Genomic DNA, 25138 nt, shown 5'->3' with positions numbered 1-25138 from the left:
TTGATAAATGAGTTATGTGAAGAATTTTCTCCAGAAGAAACAACTGGGATGTAAAATTTGTTAAAAAAAGTTCACTTTTATGAGTTTACGTTATTTTCAATGTATAACAATAATTATATAAATATAAACAAATAAATATGTTTTGAGTAATAAGAATCTAATTTTTATAATCATTTATTAAGTGAAGTTTAAAAAAACACGTTTTTCCGAAGTTTCTGAAATTTCCAATCCAAAGTTGCTAAATTTTATTGCAAATACCGCCATGTCCATAAATAAAACCAATTTTATACCGAAACTGCAGCTCAAACATTTTTTATTTTGTATTCTCCTAATAAAACGTTATAATAGAATACAAGTAAATTAAACAGAAAACTAAAAATATCACAGGAGTCCTCTGTAATAGTTTTTCACGTTTCCTGAAAATTTTGATAGATGTGATGAAAATACATTTTAATATAAATATACAATCAATTTATCTGTCAAAGCAGCTACTCGTTCTTGCACTTTCGATAACTCAATAAGAACATTTCTTTCTGCTTCCAGTTACGTAAATTGTAAAACCAAGTATATAATATCACGAGCTTGTGCACTCAGAATCCGATTTTTTACGGCACTTACGCCATTCATTTTAATAAAAAATTATTACACCTCTTAGTTTTTAATAAGAAAATTCAACAAACAATAACTATTTCACGAATTACGAAGTTATCTGACAACGTAGCAAACGCACTAAAATTGATGTTAAATGGTAAGTATACGGGTGTTTACGCTTCGGGCACTTGCATACAACTGACTACCGGCTCCTACCTTTATCGATGAAGTGACCTTAAGCGTTGCAGTTATATCTGTTGAGTTGTACCTCAATGTGTCCCAATACAATAAAGCAGCTAGCGGAGGACTGTACCTAGAGTGCCAATTATTTATTTTTATTTTTCCTACTTTCTGGTAGCTGGGATTACTAGATGTTAAGGAGAGGAAATTAAAGAACAATAATAAAACTTTTTTACATTTATTGCAACACTATATACAATTATTAGAGCAAAACTAGTTTGTTTTCTTTTTCATGATATACTTTTATGAATGGAACTATATACAATGTTTTGTTTTATGATTTAAACTCAAAGAAAAATAAAAAATGGAAAACAAAATTTTTAAAAAATCTAAATCTCATTGTTTGCAGAACTGTAAAAATATCTCTTCTATGTGCCATGCGTAAAGATTATTTTTAAAAGTTGACTTTTTTCCATTCTTTATTTTTATTACAATTTCTGAGCTGTTGTAGACCAAAAATAGCGGTAGATATGTTAAATACATTTACATTTGGTCCATACATTGTAGAAGTAAAAGAAGTTTTTGAATGTGTATTTTTCAATAAAAAATTTTCAAAAAAAAAATATTCGTACACACATATTTATTGTATTTTTATCTTAGCTGTCATTGCAATTTGGCTATTATTATTAAAATGATAAAAAAAACTTTAACAGAAAAGATAAAAACGATCAGCAGCGGAAAATACCATGCGTACCATACTGGGCCGTCAGGAAACATGGAAGTGGATGCAATTAAAACTATGTATCAACGTTCAAAATGGTATAACATATCACAATTTTATCGGTGACGGCGACTTCAAAACCTACAGTGGTGTACTTAAATCTAAATCTTATTTTGAAGACTTTGCGATTCATAAAAAATAATATGTCGGACTTGTACAACAACGTATGAGTACGTGTTTACGAGAACTGGTGAAAAATACTGTGGTACAGTCAGCTCTAGGGCAGGAAAAACATTAAAAAAACTCTCGTTGGTAAAGGGAAACTAACACGACAAATGATAAATAAATTATAATCTGCTATTCGACGAAACCGTTATTCGATAATTCAGTAGAAAAAATGCTATTTGGTCTACGTATTACTACAGCTCGACGAACAAGAATCCGCAACACCAAAAATGCCCAAGTGGTGCAGACTCATGGTGTGAATGACAGAAAACTGCAGCTGAAAACAAACTAAATCCGTTCAAACACAGTAATACTGTACTTTCTAGTGACGTTTTGTAAGCCATGAAACCCGTTTATAATGACTTTAGCAAAATTACTCAAATTAACAAAGAACGTCTTAATCAACTAATTTGGGAAATTACGCCGAAAATTGTGAGTATAACTTCAAGTATTGTAGAAATTGCAGCTAATATATCATTATCTATATTTAACAGAGGTCATTTTGCTCTACTTATCTTTATTCAAGAAATTGGAATAAGTACAGGGTCAAGTTCTCATAATTATGCACGAACGACAGATCTCAATCGAATTATTAGAGCGGACACAAAGGCTGCAGATGCAACAAAAGAGGGTAGAGTTCGTCGAAGACAGGAGCAAAAAGATATTTTAGCTGAAAGCATTTCGCTATATAGTCCTGGAATAGACGATTCTGTGTGAAGGTAAAAAAAATATGCTTCTTTTTTATAAAAGCGGTTTTCTCGAAATAATTTTTATTTTAAGCTGTTGTTCACTGTATCTCAAAAACTACTTGACTGATCCTTCTCAAATTGTGCACACTTCTTTTATAGATAAATTACGAAGTGACAACGTTGAGATATTGTGCATTTTGTTGTTATAATTATTTTACAACATCAAATTAGTCCAATTTTACCAAATTTTTCAAAAATTCATCTTTATTCACTTCTAAAATTAATAATATCTAGACGTTATCGAGATATTATTAATTTTATTACTAGGGAAACTCATAAACTAACAGATGATCCATTTATAAGTTACGGTGAACACAGAAAATTGACTTTTGTTTCGCTATGTAGATGTGAACATTGTGGATGGCCCTGTCAAGGAAATAGAGTTGTAGGAAGCACGCGAATTTTCCGACGCTACATAATTTTTAAACTGATAATATTTTTCGTCCGGTGCATCCCTCACATGTCCTTGAATTGAAGATGTAGGTGAAGAAATATGATTTTAACAGTAGTTAGAAATTTGCTAATTTTTCTTTTGAAAACTTGGAGGTTTATTTACTCTTTATTATAGTTTGTTTATATGAATTAATTTGGTTAATGCTTAATTTAACCTATTCATCCAGTCCTAGGACAGTCACTAGTGCTAGTTTTAATACAAGGTAGCCCAGTAGTATTAATAATATTAATTAAGAGTTTTTCAAAATTTTGTACGTTACTCCCAATTATCTCCAATTACGTTAAAAATTCATTCAATTGTAGTTGATCGAGTAGACAGGCTTATTAATTAATATTCAATTGTGTTTGCCCCGCGAAAAGTCTACTGAGTATTAGTATTTGTGCATTATTTCTTGTAAACAACTACCCGAACTAAGCTTTTGGGTAGTTAGCTATAAAATACTATTGGGCTACCTTTTAATTTTTATTATTACTCAAAAACTTCTTTTATTTTGAACTGCAGTATAAGATGGTTTAAGTGAAACCAAAGAATAACATCAAAGTATCATTTATAACAAAATATCAACTTTTTCTAAACAATTATTGTTATATTTTCACAAAGACTGCAAAGACTTTTGTAATTATCAAATGTAATGAGTTTTCCTAAACATATAAGAATTCAGATGACTTAAAAAACAGTATGAAGATAATTTTACTAATGAAAATACAGAAACTTGATAATATCTTATAATAACTAAAATAGAAACATGACCTGGATATAAAAATAATAAAGTACACATATTAAAAATAGTTGCAATTTTTTTATAACACAGCTTTTAAATCGAAAAAATGCAGATATAACTAAAACTATTTGAAGATGACCAACTTAAACACTTACAAATCTACGTTAAAAAATTTATGAAACCGTTAAATTGCTCGAGACTGGCTGTTTTCCGCCCTTATTCCTTTTCGTTAAAAAACACAGCCCCATCAAATGCTACGATTACAGAATTATAATAGTATAAGCCATATATTTAAAATTTATAGTAGAAGTGTGTTGAAATAAGGGATGAAATTGAACTCTACAAGACCAAAAATTTTATACTAAACAAAAATAATGAAATATAACACCCAGTTACAAGTAAAAATGAAAATTTGGAAACAGTAGACAAAGTCACATACCTAGCATACAGTTTCAAATTGGAAATGGGATCACTCATTGAGTATATGGAAGGAAAAATCTTATGTAGTATGTACCTGAACCTTGATACAAGATTCGTGAGATGCTATATATTCTACACCATTTTGTATGCCGCATAATTTGAATTTCATAAACCCTTAACAAACAATACCCTAATCCAACTCATGACAAAAGATTTATAGTTATATATACTATGAAAATTAGAAATATGTCATATGGGGGACAGGTGGTGAGCAATTAGAAGTACTGACTAATTTCAGCTAATTTTGCAGGATATGTTAGAGGCAGCAAAAGAACTTAGGAGATCAATGTTGAAAAATATCAGGCAGTGGACGAGAATGACAACCGCGCATTTATTCAGAGCAGTTGGCAATAAAATCATGCGTGATTGCGCCTAGCGCTAAATAAGAAGAATTCTGTAATTTTTATAATAATTCAATTAATCGATTGCGTAATGTTCTGTCCTCAAATACATATGAATTTACTGAACGAAAATACAATTCCAAAATTTTAAACATTGGTCTAAATGAATCTTTGTTTAGCTAATATCAAAAGTTTGAGTCCGATTTGTCAGGTTAGGTCAGTATTTATATAATCGAATTAAGTTATCGAGAACAACTAGTTATATTTATAAAAATGGAGAACTTTTTTCAACTGAAAATAAACCATTTTTATTTAAAACATATGGAACTAACTTTTCCTAAAATAAAGGAGGGCTATCTGCATTTCAAAGCGAGTATTTACATTTTTTCGATTTGAGTTTTGTACGTAACAAACTTAAAAGCGACATCTTAACATTACCTTAAAAAATAATAAAACTAAAAATTATCTATAATTAAAGACATTATTTACATTTGCCAAGAGACATAACTAACTGTTAATTAATTAACCGAAGTTAACATAATCTTCATATCATTTAATAAATGCTGCTTGTGGTACAACACCTTGTGCGTTTAAATTTTGGAATACCATTATGGCTTTTTGGTAATCCCATTGTGTTTCTTCTAGACACCTATAAAATAAAATAAATGCATGTTAATTATTGATTAAAAATGACAATTGATCATAATCCAAATTCTTACATTTTATTAACAAAAATTCTCAATGTCATGTATAAAGCAAAAACGTACTTTATTGGTTTAGGGAATACAGATTGAACCAATTTAAAACGGAACATACAATTTAATATATGTCTGTTTGAACTGCATTTGAAATAGTGGACCAATATAAAACTTGGACAAAAATAAATCCATACCCGGTGATAGACATTGTATAAAATATCGTTCAACTATCTGTCTCCTTTAAAGGAAAGAGGAGCTTGCCTAATAGTCGGAGAGATAGAGCCGAAATTTTGAAGTGATCAGTAATATGACATTTCTCTATTGGAATATATTCATTGTAACTGGGTTAAGACTTTGCCTTACAGGCGGACGCCCCTCGTGGTACAGGGGGTGGCTATACAGGGATGAAGTTGTCATTTTTTTCGGAAAAATTAACGATCGATGATATGGCTGAACATTTGCCAGAGTAAGATCTTGGTATAACTAGACGAAATCCCAAAGGGCGGACGCGAGAGTGGATACATAAGGTGTGGCGGACAGGGGTGAAATTGCAATTTTTTGGGGGAAAAATTAACGATAAGTAATATGTCCGCCATTTTCATGGCTCATTATTTAGCCCCTAAAAACTATAAATATAAAAGGGCGGACAGCTGGGTTGGTACAGAGAGCCATAAAACGGGGTCAAATGTACCACTTGCCTGCGCATTTTAGGTCTCTTTAACAATTTTCAAACTGATTTTATTATGATATTTTTATACCGAATGATTTGAAAATTTGTATGCTCACTTCTGTTACTATTCTGAAAAGCGATTTTCTGTCAGTTATACCATGATTTTTTTCCAAAAATTTTCAAACGATTTTTCCGATAAGAAAAAAAAATTTAGAAAAACTTTAAAAATTTCGTCATTTTTCTCACTCTCATTGATGTCATCACATTCATCATCTTCGTCACTTTCACTTTCAATAATATCACATTCATTATCTGCTTCATTTTCAATCACTACTTCTCGAACTGATTCTGGCATCTGAGGTCCACTAAATCATTTGAATTTATATGTTTCATCTTTAAACTCCCAACCATGTTCTTCAACAATCAATTCTGTTGGTACTTTTTATGAGCATTTGTCCAAATATTTGAAATATAATGAGCTCGCAGTAGATGTTGGTGTAATTCATCTTGACAGGGTGGTAAGCTTGAAGCATCGAAATTTTTTAGTTTTTTTTTAAGGCTCGTTCACATCATGCAACTTATACTGCCGGTTAAATAGTGAAACTCTGACATCGTTTACTTTTCTTTTTGGAATTGTTCTCGTCAGTCCTGTTCCATATAAATGACATATGAAAGTTTCTAAGGTTTCAAAAACTTCATTACAATCGAAGTCAGTTTCACCAAGTTGAATAAAAGCATCTTGATACTTATTACATTTAGCGCATGCGTCTAGAATTACTGATCTAAATGAACGCGCATCATTATTATTTTAATATTTTAAGATAATAATGATGCAAAATTAATGTCCAAACAGAATTTGAAAAATTATAATTAACTAATGAAAAAAAAATTCAATCAATTTGAAAGTTGAAAAAAATATTGAAAATATCTACAAAGTAAATTTCAAAACTTAAAAAATTGATAATTCCACTATTAAATTGATTTTTATTAATAATTATTTGTAAAATGTTAAAGGAATTCTACAAATTGAATTTTACCTATTGATAAATAGAAATAATATATTTTGTAATTGATTATTAATGTAATAATAAATCAAATTTTTCTTATATCTGAACAATCATTATTTATGCAATATAAATTTAAAAACCTTTTTATTGTAATAAAAAATAAGTCAAATTACTATTTGTTATACCAAAAATATTTAATAGTTAACATTATAAAATTACTTTAATTTAATAAAATATCAAATATTAAACATTTATTCAATTAAAAATTAATTCGTAAAATATTTATATTTAAGAAAAAAATGTGATTTGTAAAGTAAATATGACTTTAGTTTGAAAAAAAAAACATTATCATAATATCATTTTAAAACTACAAAATATTCTATAAAAGATTCAGACGATGACGTAGAGTTTTATCAAATGTTTTAGAAAAGTTTTTCTAAATTTTTTTTCTTATCGGAAAAATCGTTTGAATATTTTTGGAAAACAAATCATGGTATAACTTACAGAAAATCGAAAGGATTCTACAAATTAGATTTTACCTCAAAAAATTACGAAAATTTTCATTTACGAAAATTTTTTTGGAAAATTTTGAGGAAAACTCTACTTGACGCTTCTCAGAATAGTAACAGAAGTGAGCATACAAATTTTCAAATCAATCGGTACAAAAATATCATAATAAAATCAGTTTGAAAATCGTTACCGAGACCTAAAATGCGCAGGCAAGTGGTACATTTGACCCCGTTTTGTGGCTCTCTGTACCAACCCAGCTATCCGCCCTTTTGGATTTAAAGTTTTTAGGGGTTAAATAATGAGCCATGAAAATGGCGGACATATTACTTATCGTTAATTTTTCCCCAAAAAATTGCAATTTCACCCCTGTCCGCCACACCTTATGTATCCACTTTCGCGTCCGCCCTTTGGGATTTCGTCTAGTTATACCAAGATCTTACTCTGGGCAAATTTTCAGCCACATTATTGATCGTTAATTTTTCCGAAAAAAATGACAACTTCATCCCTGTATAGCCACCCCCTGTACCACGAGGGGCGTCCGCCTGTAAGGCAAAGTCTTAACCCAGTTACAATGAATATATTCCAATAGAGAAATGTCATATTACTGATCAGTTCAAAATTTCGGCTCTATCTCTTGGACTATAAGGAAGCGATAAGTGGTGTGACAGCATAATAACTGCTTGTTTAGTCTAGTTTTTTCAGTGATTCTAGGCAACCTATTTGGGTGGAGTTTTGACTTGTTCTTGAATGAGTTCCGAATCCAGCAGCCCGCTGAAGTATTGGATTTTTATAATATAATTATTTGACAACCTTTTGTTGGCCAACCACCTAGAGCGGAGTTGAGCCGAAATACATTGATTTCGTATGTTCCGTTTTAAATTCGTTCAATCTGTATAAGCATAAGCATGTATTTAACGCACCTATATAGACACAATTTTTCCAGAAATTAAATATGGTGTGGGATCAGTGGGCCACACATAGTTGATTCATTTTTCGTGAAAGAAAATACACTCGTGATCATAAAATCCGGGTCACCTTGAAAATTTCAAGTTTCTGGAATATTTTTGCCTCTGGTGCAATAATAACCTTTTTTTAGGCTAAAGTATTTTTTATTTGTCATCACTGTTTGTTTTGAAAGAAAAAAAAACGGTTTTTTATTGTTTTTATTGAAAAAACAGAAAACAAACCAAATTGTTGATAAAACAGGCATACGAAAAAAAATGGAAAATACAGAACGTGGTAAAATGTCAGTGAAATTTCAATGACTAATATCGTGTATTGCTTTTACTTGCTCTAATGATCTCTTGTAGACGACGGGGCATACTCTCAATTTTTCTTCGGATTACATGTTGTGGTATGTTATTCCACTCTCTCACTAACAGATCCTTGAGCTCCTGTCCGTTATTAGGAGGAGAGGTTAGGGGTTGAATACGTTTTTTCAAATCGTCCCAGATATGTTCGATGGGATTCAGGTCCCGAGACCTAGCTGGCCAGGGTAACCTCGTAATTCTAACCTCGTCCAAGTATTGCATATTGATCGTGGCAACGTGCGTTCGCGCGTTGTTCTGCATAAAAAGGACGTTTTCTCCAAGCCTTGCCATGGTATGCATAACATGTTCTTCCAGAATCTTCTTAATGTCCCTTTGTGCAGTTAAGGACCCATTTTCGATGAAGGGTAATTCTGTGCGGACGTCGGAAGATATACCTCCCCATGCCATGACCAAGCCTCCACCAAATGGCATTCTTGGAGCAATGCAAGCTTGTGAAAATCATTCACCGGCTCTCCTCCAAACTCTTACATGTCCATCGGATCCAGTTAGGCAGAAATGGGATTCATCTGAGAATAACTCTTTGCTCCAATCGTTAATTCCCCAATGCGCGTATTGTCGAGCCAAAGCTAGTCGTGCAACTCGATGTGCCAGGCGAAGTGGCGGTCCTGTAGCCATTACCCGAGAAGATAGTCCAAAAGAACGAAATCTTGTCCTGACCGTTGCAACGCTACCATTGCGATTTCGTACTTCCTGTAGACGATTTCGATGCATAATCGCAGTTGAGGTCCGGTTTCGTAAAGCCTGAAACACAAGAAAACGGTCATCTACCGTTTGGTCATACCTTGGTCATTCTTCTTCGTCCAGTGCCAGGTCGTCTGGATAACAAACCCTTCTCCTGAAAGTGTTAAAACACTCGTTGAACTGTAGAAAGGCTTACGCCAACAGTTCTTGCAATTTGTCGTTGAGTGTGACCGTCTTTCACAAGCGCAACAATTTGTGCCGTTTTAACAACAGTCAAGGGTGTTTCTGGCAAAAAATAAACAATAATAAACACTAATAATGGCACTAATAAACACTAATGGTTGCAATAATAAACGTTTGTTCGTTGCATTTGAACAGAAAGTCGAAGCACAAATGAGACATTTAAAACAAGCGGCAGTTACAAGTACCGTTCATTTTGGGAAGTGTGCGCTTTCCCGAGAAATCGGCACTATTGAAATTATTTGTTGCAAAGGAAACCGCTAAGCCGACAACAATTCCCAGAAACATGCATTAGTTTGTATTTGTTTTATTATTATTTACGATAAAGCTCGTTAAAAATAAAATATCGGTCATTTTTAAGGTGACCCGGATTTTATGATCGCGAGTGTATATATAGAAATTTACTGCACGGGACCCGTCCGTGCCCGGCGTCAAATTAATTCCAAACGATATTTTTGTTTTAGGCACTGGCAATGAACGAAAATGACACGGAACGCACGGACTTGTATAAACACGATTTTATTGTTTTGTGAACGCGAGTGCTAGTAAATAGACGTGCAAGAGATGTTGTGCGGTTAGTATGTTATGGTTTTTATATGTATTAAAGAAAAAAGAAAAAGAAAAAAAGCTGTGACATTATAAAATATTCGTTAAATTTTATTTCATCGCTCAATAATTCTCTGTATATTTTAAATTCTCTTTCGGTTTGTCTTTTTTTCCCACATATGATGAATATTCCATCTTCTTTGGTTCCGCCTTTTCTGCTTTTGCTCTTCATCAAGTAATAATGCCAACACAGTGAGATCTTCTATCTAAGCCGCTATATTTTCAACTCTTTTACACAGAAATATGTAATAACGTTTTCCTCTCTATTTGGCCCGGTACAAAACTGCCACAACGCGGTTAAATGTAAATATAACATTAAAATTAGCCGGACTCGGAACTGACACGGCACGGATATGTATAAATCGACCTTAGCGTTGTTCTTTTCCTTGATAATTTGGGACTGATTTGTAATATTTGTTTAATTTGGCGGACTTATGTACAGAACAATAGAGCTGGTTGACCTGCTATATAGAATTCGTTGGTTAGGTTAGGATACATTAGGTATAAATCTGCCATTACCACGGCTTGTTTGCCGGTCTGAAAGTCTGGGCTCTCCAATACTACAATCTGTATTGGGAATCCATCCAAGCGTTTGTTCTGACACTTGTACGGTGTACTTCACTGGGTAATTTGTCTTATAAAATTTGCTTAACTATGTAGCGTTTCAATTGTCTAGTCTTAAAGGTCTTAAAGTCATAAGAAACTATTTGCAGAGGACTTAAATCTGTATTAAAAACAAATGTTAAAATTGTTCTACGAATTAAGCGTACTCTAAAATTTTGCAAAAATAGAATACATTTTTCAGACCACCCCTTAAAGGCAGGTCACATACACAAGAATGTGTATGATATGTTGCGTTTTATCATATTTATATCATATCATACACATTCTTGACTTTTGGTGTAAAATAATTAGGAAAGCAGGAATTCAACGATTTAGAATTTGTCACTGAGTCTCCTATGGCCCGTTTGACGATTCACCACCCTGTATAACATTTCGTAGACTGTTTTATTACGTCTAAGTATGCAGTACTTCAGTTCTCATGCCATTAATTTGGTCTGGGTGTGATAACGTTAAAAGTCACGAAACAAACTGCATATTACAGACGCAGCTGCACTTTATTTCCCCCAAATAGCTAATAAAAATGTTGATATGAACGTTTTCAGGTTGTTTAAAAAAAAAGAGTATAAAACACACAAACTCCCATAACTTAAACTCGTTCCTTAGTTTATTGTAGCAATGGCGTTGATGTCAATTTGATAATTTAATCTGTACAGTTTCGTAGTGAAAAATCAATTTATGTGGTAAGTCTAATTTTTTTGCCACTTCATCTAAACACTATATAAAGAATAGCTTTCTTTTATTCGTTTATAAAAATATATATAAAAGTATAAGAATTCTTTTATTTATAGCGTTTTTAATCCTCGGCTAGTTACTAAGACAGCATTCCTAAGCATTTTTTTTGTAGACTTCTGAACGCCTACCTGCTTTTAGCGTTAGAATATGGGCCGGCTATTTTTACTTTTCAAAAATTTCTCACGAGCTACAGTTTTGTTATTAGGTCTGTTACATTTATGAATACGTTGAATTCTAATGTAGATCTCATTTTGATATTGATTGATAGCCTCTAAAAACACGAATATATTCGGATGGTATGTATTAAAGGATTTATGTAAATGTGAATGTAAAGATTCACATGCATTGGTTGTTCTCGTAGTTTCTGATGATTTTGCAGCCCATAATATCCTTGGAAATATTGAGTTTTCATCAAAATATGTCGTAACTAAATAATCAACAAAAGCATTTAGTTCGACACTCTCGGGCATAATTTCGAACAGATCAAAAACTAAACAATCACCGACTTCTTGGTGATCTAGAAAAAGAAGACCAAAACAATGACCAATCAATTTTCCCACTTCAATTCTGTTTTTGTAATCATTTGTTAAGCCAAGTTCTTGAATTTTACGCCACCAAGCCTGCGAAAGATGGAATCTACATACGATTATTTTAGATTGACCCCAAACTGAGTTAACAACCTTATGAATTGATTTTTCCAAAATCAATAACAATATCTCTTGGAAGAAAATTTTAAGTTAGCTCTGAACATTTGGTCCTTATCAAATTGAAACATATTTTATATGTAGATGATAATTTATCTGGCAATAAACAAATACATTTGATAATAGAATTTTGGGCAATATTTAACTGTACCATCCATACATATTCTTGAACACTTACATAAATGTCTGAGATTTGTCTCACAAGATATAATAGTCACTTTTTTTCACCCCCATACGTTTGTCGAAATTCTCCATAACGTTTCAAGAATAAATGATTTTCATAACGCAATTCAAGACTATAGCAATATAAACACTTTGAGAATATTTTCACAAATTAATAAACTCGGAAGATTCGTACATATTTATACAGTGTAGGTAAAAGTTTATGGTCGGTATGTACCTTATGTGAGATGGAGTGAGAAACACCTATTTAAAAAGAGAGAAGTATATTAGGTCAGCCCATTATATCGTCGAAATAGCATTAGTGGAACTAAGAAAAGAGGAGAAGTTCAACGTTGCCAAACTTATTGGTTTTATTTGACCTGTTGTCTTTTTAGCATTTTAACAACGTTCTAAGATAATCAAATTTGGGCGAATTGATTTAAATGGCAGCTTACTGTTTTTTATTTTAAATTTGCCACAATTTTTCTTTACAATAAGTTTAATATTTTGACTTCCACTTCGGAAATCGTTTTATGTAAATAAAATTTATTAATGTTTCGTATTTTAAGTACGATTTCCGAATTAAAAATCTAAACATCAAAATAAGCTTATTTTAAAGTCACATTGTGCCTTATTTCCAATAAAAATAATAAAATGCATATAACTCCACAATAAATAAACCTTCATACGAAATTATTTGGCAACGTCTCGTCGCGTAGTTAAAGCACCGAATCAAAGTAGGAACACAGGTAAAATTTAAACGCAGAATGAAAGAATACATTATTACCGAGGGCCGAAAGTCTCTGAAAACTTCTATAATGTTTATTTTAATAAGTTACAGTGGCGAAAAAAGAGAAAATTTAGTGTGATTTTGAATTTTAAGTATCTCATTCAAAAAAACTTTTTGTTTATTTCGGCCCTCGGCAATAATGTCACCTTTCATTCTGCGTTTAAATTTTTCAAAAATATTTGTTAGTTTTCTCAGGATTCGAAAAAAAATGAATACATTTAAAAAGCATTGGCCTGAAATTTTGCGCCTACTCTCTTAACGCGACTAAACCGATTTTCGTAAACAATAACTATGATTGTTTAACAGTAGTTTCAAGCAAGAGAGTACCTACATAAACAAACATAATGGCTATTATCGTTTATGTGTATATTTATTGAAGTGAAAGAAACTAATGAAGGATATATTTATTATAACTTGAAAAATAAATTAAACAATACAAATAGTAAATCGTACTTACATTTACATTATATGTTATTATTAAATCGCGAATCGTCTAAATTGACATTTAAAAACGTAAGTTTTTCTACTTTACTTCTTGTTAACCGTGTTCTTCTTTTATTTAAAATTAAACCAGATTTTGAACATGTTTTCACATTTACAATACTTTTTGCTAAACCCGATATTAGTAATTGTACTACGTCGGATACTATGGATGTAAGGTTACCGTTTGCTAAAATTTTATTGCAAGATTTTTGAAGGCAGCGTACCATAACAATCACTGAACTACCCTTCAAGTATTTTTTGCCACTCATTGTACTTTTTATTTCTTTAAAAGGCCGTAAAATTTGGGAAAATTGAGAACAAATAATCCAGTCTTCATTATTTAGATTTGGTCCAAGTCTTATTAACTAATACAAAAGTGGAACGGATTGCCTCTTCTAACTTGGTCATTCTTTTTAACATGTAATAGGTGAAGTTCTACCTAGTTTCCACGTCTTGGATTGACCGTTTGGGAACTTTGTTATGTTGTAATTGATACTTTAAAAGCCTTTCTAAAGATAAGGTCCTTTTTTTGATTGTGTTTTTTTAGAAACTGAAATTTGAAATTAGTGAAATAATTTCACTAATTTCAAAAGCGATCTTTTCTGAATTATGGTTTCCAGAAAAATGGCAGCAGCCTAATAAAATCGTTTTAAATTCTAAATTTTCGGTTAAATATTGTCCTGTTAATGCGATGTAACTCTCAGTTACTCCATATGTCCAAAGGTCAGTAGTAATACAGATATTTTCTACTTCTTTAACAACTTGTGATCTAATAATTTGCTTAGTTTTGGTATAACATTCCTGAAGTAATGAGCCTGACGTAATGAACAAGTTTTTCTTGTTGGTGGTTTATATCCAGGAATCCACCCTGCAAACTTTTTAAAAGCTCGTTCTTCAACTATGGAAAACGGATGAAACGAGTCTTTGCATAGGTTTATTAAATCCATATCTATTTGTTTCTTTTGTTCTAAACTAATATTTTTATTAATGGAAGTATCCATCACCTTTTGACGCTTGGGTGGCGGTGGTAGTATGTCAGTACTTGTGGTAGAAATAGTCGAAACGGACAGAAATGCGTCAGGAGAAGTTTCAATCATTGCAATATTCAGAAAGTGGACCATAAAAGCTGCATCTTCTACAAATGCGCATTTTTTGAAAATAAAATTATTATTCTTATACTAGGTCAATAATTTTGACTAAGAAAAATAATTCATAATTGAATATTTACAATAAATAAATCCTTCAACGAACTATCAATAAAGATTTGAAATCGAAAATGCAGATCAATCGTAAATCGAAACTCATTCATTAATCAGAATACCTAGTTATAAAAAACAAAAGAAAGAGTTAAGAAGCTGGTTACTTCTATAAAAAAAAGAAAAAGAAACTGATAAGGATGCCTTAAGTCCATGGTGTATTTTTGATGAATTTATTAGACATGACTCATCTAAACATACACCTGTATCTAGAGATATAAAAGAAGTCGACATGTATTTGTCTGATGATATTACCCACAAAAAATTTCGAACGGTGATTGGAACTGTCCATTACAGTGGTGGAAAAACAATCGCCATGTATATCCTAACTTAACCACTATATTAATAAAATATTGTAGTATTGTAACAAAATCTGTTCATTGTGAACACATGTTCAAAATCTGGTTTAATTTTAAACAAAAGAAGAAACAACAAGAAAAGTGGAAAAACGTATGTTTTTAAATGTCAATTTAGACGATTCGCGATTTAATAATGTGTCATGTAAATGTAAGTACTATTTGTATTGTTTAATTTATTTTTTAAGTTATAATAAATATATCCTTCGTTAGTTTCTTTCAATATAATAGCCAATATGTTTTTTTGTGTAATCGCTTATTTGAAACTACTGATAAACAATCAACTAGTTACAGTTTACGAAAAACGGTTCCTATAAAAATGTCAACGACCCACCTCTAGTTTCTTAGGATCGGAACCAGAAATATGTAAACTATCTCTGATCGGAACTAATCGAAACTAATCGAACTAATCGTCTTACTACTGATCAAAGGGCAAAGGAGACCAGGGGGAAATATGATTGTTATCTTTGTCTGTTCGCTGAAAATATGATTTTATATCTGCGTTAGATATCCTGTTAAATTTTACCATACCGACCATAAACTTTTACCTACACTGTATATTTAATATTAATTGCTTCTTCGAAAAGCATTACGAAAATTTACCTGACCCTCTGGACGAACTTGTATACCTCAATTTTAGGGGCTTGGACGATAATGTATACCTTCTTTTATGACACTCATTATTTTGGACGAAAGTGTAATCGCCGGGGCCGGCGACTGTAATGTCCCCTCAAACACTGCTGGTCGAATTTGAGTAAGTGTAAATATTTTTTTATAGACTATTTGTGTCTTACGGTCAATTAGGGACACTTTTATATAGTAACGTTTTTCTTTGTGAGATTATTAGTATATTTGGATTTTAGATTTTATTATTTAATTTCTACTTATTTTAATTAATAAGAAGTCACGTTTTGTAGACAATTAAGCATTTTTTGTATAACAAGAATGTTTGTGTCATTCTTTTTTTTTTTTAATATTATAAGATGAACCAAAAACCTTTTTCGGGTCTTGAAAAATTACAGTCTGGGGTCTTTAATTAATTTTTTTTTTTGGAAATTTTAAGTAATAATTAATTTACGTTTTAAGTAACCTTTTGTTTCAATTTTATTAAATAACGCAATCTATTTAGTAATAAGTTAGTTAATGTTAATAAGTGTCCTTAATTTTTTTGATTTTTGAAGTTTACTATTTCATTGAAGATATAATTTTTTTATAGCATATAAGTAAACAGGTCACCATCAATTCTCGGCCTTTCGTGGAAGTTAGGCGTGATCCCCACGTGGTGTTTTGGCATTGTAGTTCCTCCCGCTAGGAATGTACTGTTTAAGGTCTTGAAGTGTTCTTCATATATAGATCTCTTTTGTTATGTTTGGGTGGGCAGCATACTACGGAAATGGTTAAGTGATTAAAGTCACTTGTTATAGTTATGCTAGCTGCTTGCAGGATGCTCTTGAATATTTTTGTCTTTCGTAGCGAAAAATATTTTCTCTAGCTGTTTTGGGATACACACTTTATATTTTGGTTCTTCGGCGATGAGCAAATTGTCAAGCTTCTTGTTTTTTATGAAAGACTTGACTTCTTCCATATTTTGTCCATTGGCATTCAAAACTCCTATTTTCTATCTATACTGCAATGTCATTATGCGATTTTATTAATGACCGTGGACAGTTAAGTATTTTTCCTATTTGTTTGCCCATAATTTCTTCTAACTTAGTTGGGCAATTTTGATTTGTTTTCTGGAAAGGTATTAATTGAACATTTGCGTAGGTGACTGACTTTTTATTTGTTGTGTTCTGGGTATTGTTTGATCTGTTCAGATCTGGGGCTTGTGCATAGCTCACACCTTACCAAGGGCCTTACCCTTGATTTGTCAGGGACATTAGTCTGCTACATAAACATACTAACTGATAAGGATCTGACAAAAATACTCACTGTAGCGACCACTCGAGATTCATTCCGGATACTGCTGACATCTGTTTTACCATTTCTTGTTTCGTAGCATCATCTGGCACAGCTATCTGTGGAATACTGGGTCCAGGGGAGGTAACCACAGGGGCTGCTACCGGAGCTACATTAACTGTTGTCTTGAAAGCATCCTAAAAAGATCAACCGTTAACAAAGTCAATGGTAAAAAACAAACTGTCCAGTATTTTAAAAATCTAAAGAAACGAATTTACGAGGATATTATCAAACAATTTTTAGCCCACTGAAAGCGATTCATCGCTTCTGAAGCAATGGGACCAAATTATGATTTTGAGATCGGTGTAAATTTGTCCACTTTTCGGGTATTTGGCTATAATTCAAAAACTGCATTTTTCTTAAATATTTTATAAAAGATTTTTTGTAGAGAAAATTAAATATACTATCAAAATGACATACTTTAAAGCCCAAATCATTTTTTTAAACAAAATATACATCCAAAACTTTTTTAGATTTTTTAATATCGTTTTTGGATTTATTTTGTTGCAAAAAATGTGTACTTTGAAAGATGTCATTCTTAGAGGAAATTTAATTCTCTACAAAAAAACTATGAATAAAAAAGCATTTTGGGTTATACATAGCAAAAAACCGAAAAGTTGACAAATTCACCCCGATCTTAAAAATGCAAGGCTCTATATATTAGTACTATTAAATTTTACCATTTTTGACCATCTGACAGAATAAAATTCCTTAATCGCCTTAAGTTACTTCTGCGTCGATATTTACGCGACTGGGCACACAATGCAAAATTTACCTCGTTTGAAGTTTGTATTAAGTACCTTGCTACAATAACAAAATATTTTCTTTATCATCAGAAACGGCCTACGCTAACTAGATATCAATATATCCTCGTAAAATGGGCAAATTATATATAAAAGTGAATACATACTTTTGTTTGGTCTGGAGTAGCATTGGATATGTGAAGTTCTTCATTTGCTATGCAAAAACCTGATCCAGCAGGCACAATTACAAGGGTTCTGAAGAAATATCTTAAAGGGGGTACTTTATGTCCACTTTTCAATTCTTTAAACATACCAGCTACTGTCAAACAAAACATCTGGGGCTAAAAATAATAATAAACGTTAATATACTTACCTATCCGGTCAGAAAGAAATAATTCCAGATCAGTGTCTATAAATTCCGAATACAATGTTAAGTTATATTATCTTCAAAATGACTATTTTAACGGATATATTTTATTACTCTAGACCATTTTAGTTTTAGGTTTTAACATGAGCAAAACAAAAATAAAAGATTTATTGAAAATGACAAATGGAAAGTCACTAAAATGTCTAAAAAGTATTAAAAATTTTTTAATCTCGACCTAATAATCCTAGGAATTTTATCTATGGTTTTAATTGATATATTTTTTTATTATTTCACTGCTATTGTTTGTATATATTTAGATAATAAATATAGATTACGTACTCTTGTAGATCGTATATACTTACTGTAAAAACTGTCAAATCTACTGTAAAACTGTGAATGTCGTGTTTGGTTTGCGGCATATCTTGCAAGAACGAAACAACAGCAACTTGTCCCTGTTTTAACAACTTGTTTCTTCTGTCGGGATCTTGAACTCGTAATAAATTCCTACTATCGGTGGCATACCAATTCAACCAAGGTACTCCTTTACTGTCTTTGGAATAGCCGTAGGGGTAAGCCATTGTCATTGAAAATGTTGCTTTTTCGTGATATGCCTGAAGAAGGGACTGTCTATTATCTGAATCATATATTAAGAAATACTGCTCGAGAAACTGACGCACTATGGATCCTCCATCACCATTACATAAGAACGTCTGTTGGTAAGGCGGTAACGGTTGTTCTTCGGCAATGTCGAAGCTAATTGGTGGGGGTAGATCTATACCATCCTGCATTTAAAGCATATTTAATACACACCATAATATTAAGTTTTTACTATCAAATAAAATTACAAAATTACAAAGTTAATTTAAAAAAATAAAAATTGCCTGGATTGAGAGTAGGGAAATGGTGATTTAAAGAATTCAAATAATGCAAGCTGGATTATGTTCTTTATCTTTCTGTCTATAAGCATTTTGCTTTTTCACTTGCATTCGTATGTTACGAATTTGCAATCTAATCTAATATTTTTTAAATCTTGTGAATTTTGTGGTCAATCGATGTAAACTTTTGATATTAAGTAACCCCATAGAAAAAAATCAATCTGGAGATCTTGCTAGTCACTCGTAATATTCCTCGTCTACAAATATATCTTCTAAGAAAACATAGATTTAAAAAATCACGAACAGGAAGTGCAAAGTGCTTTTGACTATTGTGAATAAACATAAAAAAAGAATACACTAAGTATATTGTAGATAAAATGGCTGAAGAAAAAATTACGTGGTATTGATTCTTCCGCCATACTACTGCGAGCTCAATCCGATTGAGTTAATTTTAAGAGAAGAATATTAGGTACTTTTAAATATTCAGTTATGAAAGATTTTTTAATAAAGAAATCACGAGTATTACATCTACAATGTGGCAAAAATGTATAGAGCATGTTCAGCAGAAAGTCGAAGGAAAGATGTGGGATCTTGACAATATCACTGAGACTCAAGTTAAACCACTGATAATTAACGTATTTAATGACTACAGCTCGTCAGACACTGATTCTGAGTAAAAGATTAATTTGCACTTCGAGTTTTTTTGTTTTATTTATTAGTCAGAGATGTAGAATGTTTTTATTTTTGACGAATGATTTTTTCTGACCTTTATAAGTTTTTGCTTGGAAACTTTGTTTTCCTTAAAAAACGAATGGGGTGCAATTAAGAGCTCCGTTCACGATTGGCAACCCCGCTTCAACCGGAAGCTCCAGGAGTTAATTTTATTAATTTAATACATTAAAATAACAAATTCACATTATTATGTTGTTGGAGGTCCTCATTCTAACATTTATTACAGTAGGAAAAGTAAGAGATTACCCATGCGTCATCGATGATATGCATACGAATCAAATCAAAACTTTCTAGTCAAAACAACGTCTAATATACCTACCTAAAGCATCGAGTTAGAATCTATTAACTTTAGGTCATCGAGTTAGATTCTAACTCGCACTTAATTCCCTGGCGCGCGCCCTTGCTACAATATTAATACCGAGACAACCGTAGTCCAAATAAGTTATAGTAAATTCTTCCACGTATAATGACTACTAAAAGATACGGGATGCTGTTAATCAATCACTAGAGTTGCCGATAGCTTATGCTACGATGTCTGTTAATATAGTTTATGAGGTAGATATGTACTTTTACACGTTGTTAAAATCATGATTTGTAAGTGCTCCTCGTAACATTCATATTATATTGGTTTGTTTATTCCAAGTGCATCTGTATTGTGTATTTAGGGTAGTGTGTAAAAATTTCTATATGAGAATATCGACAAAAAGATGAAGTTACGGCGTGTGCCGTAAAATCGTACTATAGCTATTATATTTGCTGATCATTACAAATCATGACACAAAAACTATTGCATGCAATAAAAAAAATTATCATGTTTATTTTTGTTTATAAAATAAGGTGCCAAATTAAATCATTACATAAAACGAAAAACTTACCAACTTCATGCACTTTGGAAACCGCTTTCTTACTTCACTGTAGACAAAAAAAAGTGTTGAGGCCGTTGAGGCCCACGATTACATAACACTAACCTGGGAACATTCGCCAAGAGCATAGATTATTTAATAAACAAACAGTTTCAATCCTTTTGACCTTAATACATTTACCCTCACCACATGTATACTTATTTTTTTTTCGGACAGAATATATAGTTCTGTATTTTATGCAAGTTGTTATATTGTATAGAATATAACTGTTTTTATATTCTATACGCAATACTTTATCAGCACACTAGGAAGAGATAACTTACACACCAAACTTAGTGTGTGCATTGATTCAAACAAAATTAAGTGTTAAGTATAAGTTGACATGTGATGAAAATATTCTTATCGTCCAGAGATTTTGAGCTTTTTATTTGTATTGATATCTTTAAGGTTAATTTAAGTCGAGCTCACCGTTTCATTGCTCTAAAAGCTCAAAATCTAAATGTATATTGGTCGTAAGTGTCGTAAAAGATTACCAACAAATGTAATAATATATAATGCGAATAAAACGAAAATAATATTTTTTATTGGTAATCTTTTATAAGTAAAAATCAAACAGAAAGAACTACCAAATATTAAAAACAAGTTCCATGACAGGAAGTTATAGTTAAAATTCTAAAATATATCGGAAAAGTATTCAATTTGGTTTAAGCGAATAATATATTTTAAATTTTACTCAAATCCTTTTTGCATGTCTACTGAATTTGATTTGACGTAATAACAGTGTATTTAAGGTTAAATTAAAGTGCGATTTGGGAGTGACAAAATTAAAAAAAAATACGTTTATAATTTCATCTGTTTCCAGTATTCAAATTCAAATGATATAAATCATCAGAAAAAATTGATATTTAATTTTAGTTTTATTACAATTTAATCTCGATTATTACGCCTTTACGAATATACGTAATAGTGCAATAAAATGTCACAAATACGTTGGCAAAAGATTTTTTGAATTTTTATGCAGATAGCAATTAGTTTGTTTAGAATCAACAACTCAACATGGCGGCGTGACATGACCACATGACCATAATCTAAAAGACTCATTATTGTTTATTGCCGATAGATAAACCTATATCGCCTTCATATATGTCTGAAGCAATTAAGCTATCACTAAAATGAGATATTCTAACTTTTGCTACTTTTCTCCCTTTACATAGAAAAAACAATAGAAAACAGGAGCAAGATTACGATCGACGGATTACATTAATCTACATGAGTAGAGTAATTAGTCTAGTAGTAATAAGTCTTACCAGCAATGAGCCTCTTAGATGTATGGTTACACTACAACTATTGAATAGTCCTTATAGTTCGTTGTAGGGGACAGTAATATGGCACATTCGAAGTTATCTTCAACTAACAGTGAAAAATATTTGAATATTTTTTATAGAAAAACATTAATAACAAGTATAAAAAATTACTAATTTAGCTTTGAAATGATTTTTGAAAAGTCTTAGTTTTAAATATTGACATTTTAATTCAATTCGTTATCCCTAAAAAGCCCGGCGTTACCATATGGTAACGTTGCACATTACCATATGGTACCGTTGCACATTATCATAATGGTTGTGAACTGGACTATTAAATGTATATTATCATCAGTTTATGACAATATGAGCGCGTTTTAAAACGTCGTTTCACATAATGTTTTCCTCTGAATCACTTAGTTTATATATTAGAGTATGTAAAAACAATTCCAATTTCAACAATATTTATCTGTTGGAAACAACTTTTGAGTAAGTAAAAGTATCTAGTATTATGAATAATATTTATTATATTTTTATGTATATAAGGTTTTTATAGTAGTTTTCAGAGTTTATTGCATTTCAATTGTAAAGATTATGTTTCTATGATGCAATTTTACGTTTCGTTACCATAAAGTAACAGCAAGTAAAATTGCATGTGTTTTTATATGCAAAGTAACTGAGACATGTTACCTTTGTTTCAGACGTGGTTTTAGTTTACTAGAAGCATCAGAAATGACATTACGAACAAAAGTAGACTGTATCTATACCGAGCCTCCAGATTAAAATGTTTTAACCGACGAAGATACAGGGGATAACGATGACGGAGGGACATTGGACAACCTTTCTAGATCCCAACTTCGTACAGCTGCAGAATTAAAACTTTACAATGATGAACGTATCGACAAATTAATTCCTCTAAACGCTAAATTCCTATAAATGTTAAAAAGAATCGAAGTAAAAAAATCATATTAGTGGATTTTTGGAGACCTTCAACCACAAATGAGGGTCTTTCCAATCCCAGATTACTCTCAACATAAACAACTATCACAATCCCAACTTTTGCAACATATTTTGACGATAACCTTTTGTCTTTTCTTACTGAAGAAACTCCTGGTTATGAATTATTCAAAAATTGTCCAAACCCGAAAATATCAAAAATAAACTAAAATGTTTTCTGACAATTTTGATAATTATTGGATACTCAGTATTGCCGGGAAAACGATCTTATTGGAAAAGTTAAATTTTAAAATCTTTTATAAAAGGTATATAACTTAAAATCCTTTTCGGGTTACATCACAGAACGTTTTATGAACCTAAACAAAATGTGTAAATTACGTCAATTTATGGATAAACTGAAAAATAAATTCTTATAACATTATCAATCCGAACGTTAGATGAATTGTGATGAGAGTATGATAAAATATTATCGACGTCACTCTTTTCAGCAATTTATTCGTGGCAACACATAAGATTTGGACACAAAATGTGGGCTTTGAATACCAAATCAGGCTATATAGTAAATTGCGAAATATATCAAGGAAAAAAATTGTTTAAGAATAGAAACTTACGAACAACATTTTCGAAAAGCCTCTGCGCCGTTCTTAGTAATTTTAGACGACTTAGTAATAAAAATACTAATATAGTATTTCACTTCTTGAGGTGTTAGACGTGAAAATATAATTATACTTTGCTTTTACATACTCTAAGTTCTAGCGTTACCATACGGTAACGGCATTTTTTTAAATACATAATATTTCCACAAAAAAGTTTTTATTTATTTAAAATAGACTATTTAATATTAAATATACTGATAGTTTCAGAAAACTTTGTAAAAAAAACTTGGCTTTGGGTTAAAGCGTTTATTGAAAAACCAGCAGTTAGCTCATACAGTCTCAATATGGACGTCATTTTATTTTTGTAATGAAATTTATTCTCCTTTTTTCATCTTTTGTTGAGGTCTTGCTTACAAACAAACTAAATTGCTTAAACTGAATAATTAATGAGAAAATAAGATTTTTTTGCGAAAAAAAAAGAGAGAAAACAAGAATTTTCTAAATAAAAAATAAAACCTAAGACATGTCACTTGTTACCAGAATAATGTCACTATTTTTGGAATTATTTGATTAAGCTATCATTGTTTCCTTTAACTTATAATGTATTTACGTTTACAATATTATTATTAATGCTGCTTATATCAATATTGCTCCAAGTAAAATTATGTATAAGAGCATTTGTATTGTAATAAAACATAAACATGCACATACTGAGCAGGAAATTGGAAGCAAAAAGATCAATTTCATAAACCAATATGCCAATCACATTTTTGTGATCAAAACATACATTTAAAAATAGTAAATCTTATATGCCTTTGATCATTTGAATGCTGGAAATATATAAAATTAACATTATAACTGCTACAGATATAATAGTTTAATATTTGATCCTAATAAACATTTGTAATGGTCTCATTACAAAAACTGGTACAAAATTGAAACTTTTGTGAGGGTTCATTCCCTTCAACCTTCATCATAAAGCACGAATTGCGAACCTGTGAGTATAAGATATAATTATTGTGTGTTTAAAAATGTGAACTGTCTTTTCAATTGCTTTTTAACATTTCATAAAAACAATTATTCCTGATAAATGTTAATTTTAGTTTACTTGGATATCTTACTGCATATCAGAAAAAATTTATGAATTAGTTGGAAGTCTCAATGAGACATAAATGATATCTTTGCTTTTAAATTTTTTGGTAGTCATGAATATTTAATGTACTGTTTTTAACTGCAACAAATGTAATTCTGATAATAAAAGGATATTGACCCAATACCAATTTCATTATAAAACCTTACTCATGAATTATATTTTTTTTTTCATTTTTTGTTTTATATTTTTTTTTATTTTTTTGTTTTATATACTTTTTTTTTATCATTTTTTGTTTTTTTTTTTTTATTTTTTGTTGTATTTTTTTTTAATTCTTTAGTTG

General features: G+C 31.0%; 1 protein-coding gene across 2 annotated transcripts in view; it reads right to left on the bottom strand.

Annotated features, from left to right (window-relative positions):
• Positions 1-4778: 4778 nt before the first annotated feature.
• Positions 4779-25138, bottom strand: part of LOC140441727 (nuclear RNA export factor 1-like) — a 40029-nt gene continuing 19669 nt past the window's right edge. For both annotated transcript variants that reach the window (XM_072532615.1, XM_072532614.1), the window contains exons 6-10: positions 20864-20900; positions 18744-19163; positions 18182-18355; positions 17245-17408; positions 4779-5111 (exon numbers count right to left, since the gene is read on the bottom strand). In XM_072532615.1, the coding sequence (XP_072388716.1) occupies positions 5012-5111; positions 17245-17408; positions 18182-18355; positions 18744-19163; positions 20864-20900 (895 nt within the window). In that variant the 3' untranslated portion in view covers positions 4779-5011. The remainder of the gene's footprint in view (positions 5112-17244; positions 17409-18181; positions 18356-18743; positions 19164-20863; positions 20901-25138) is intronic.

The sequence above is a fragment of the Diabrotica undecimpunctata genome, chromosome 5 (assembly GCF_040954645.1).
Source record: "Diabrotica undecimpunctata isolate CICGRU chromosome 5, icDiaUnde3, whole genome shotgun sequence".
Classification (NCBI taxonomy): domain Eukaryota; kingdom Metazoa; phylum Arthropoda; class Insecta; order Coleoptera; family Chrysomelidae; genus Diabrotica; species Diabrotica undecimpunctata.
Note: the sequence above shows the minus strand (reverse complement) of the source record. Positions and strands in the feature narration are given on the sequence as shown.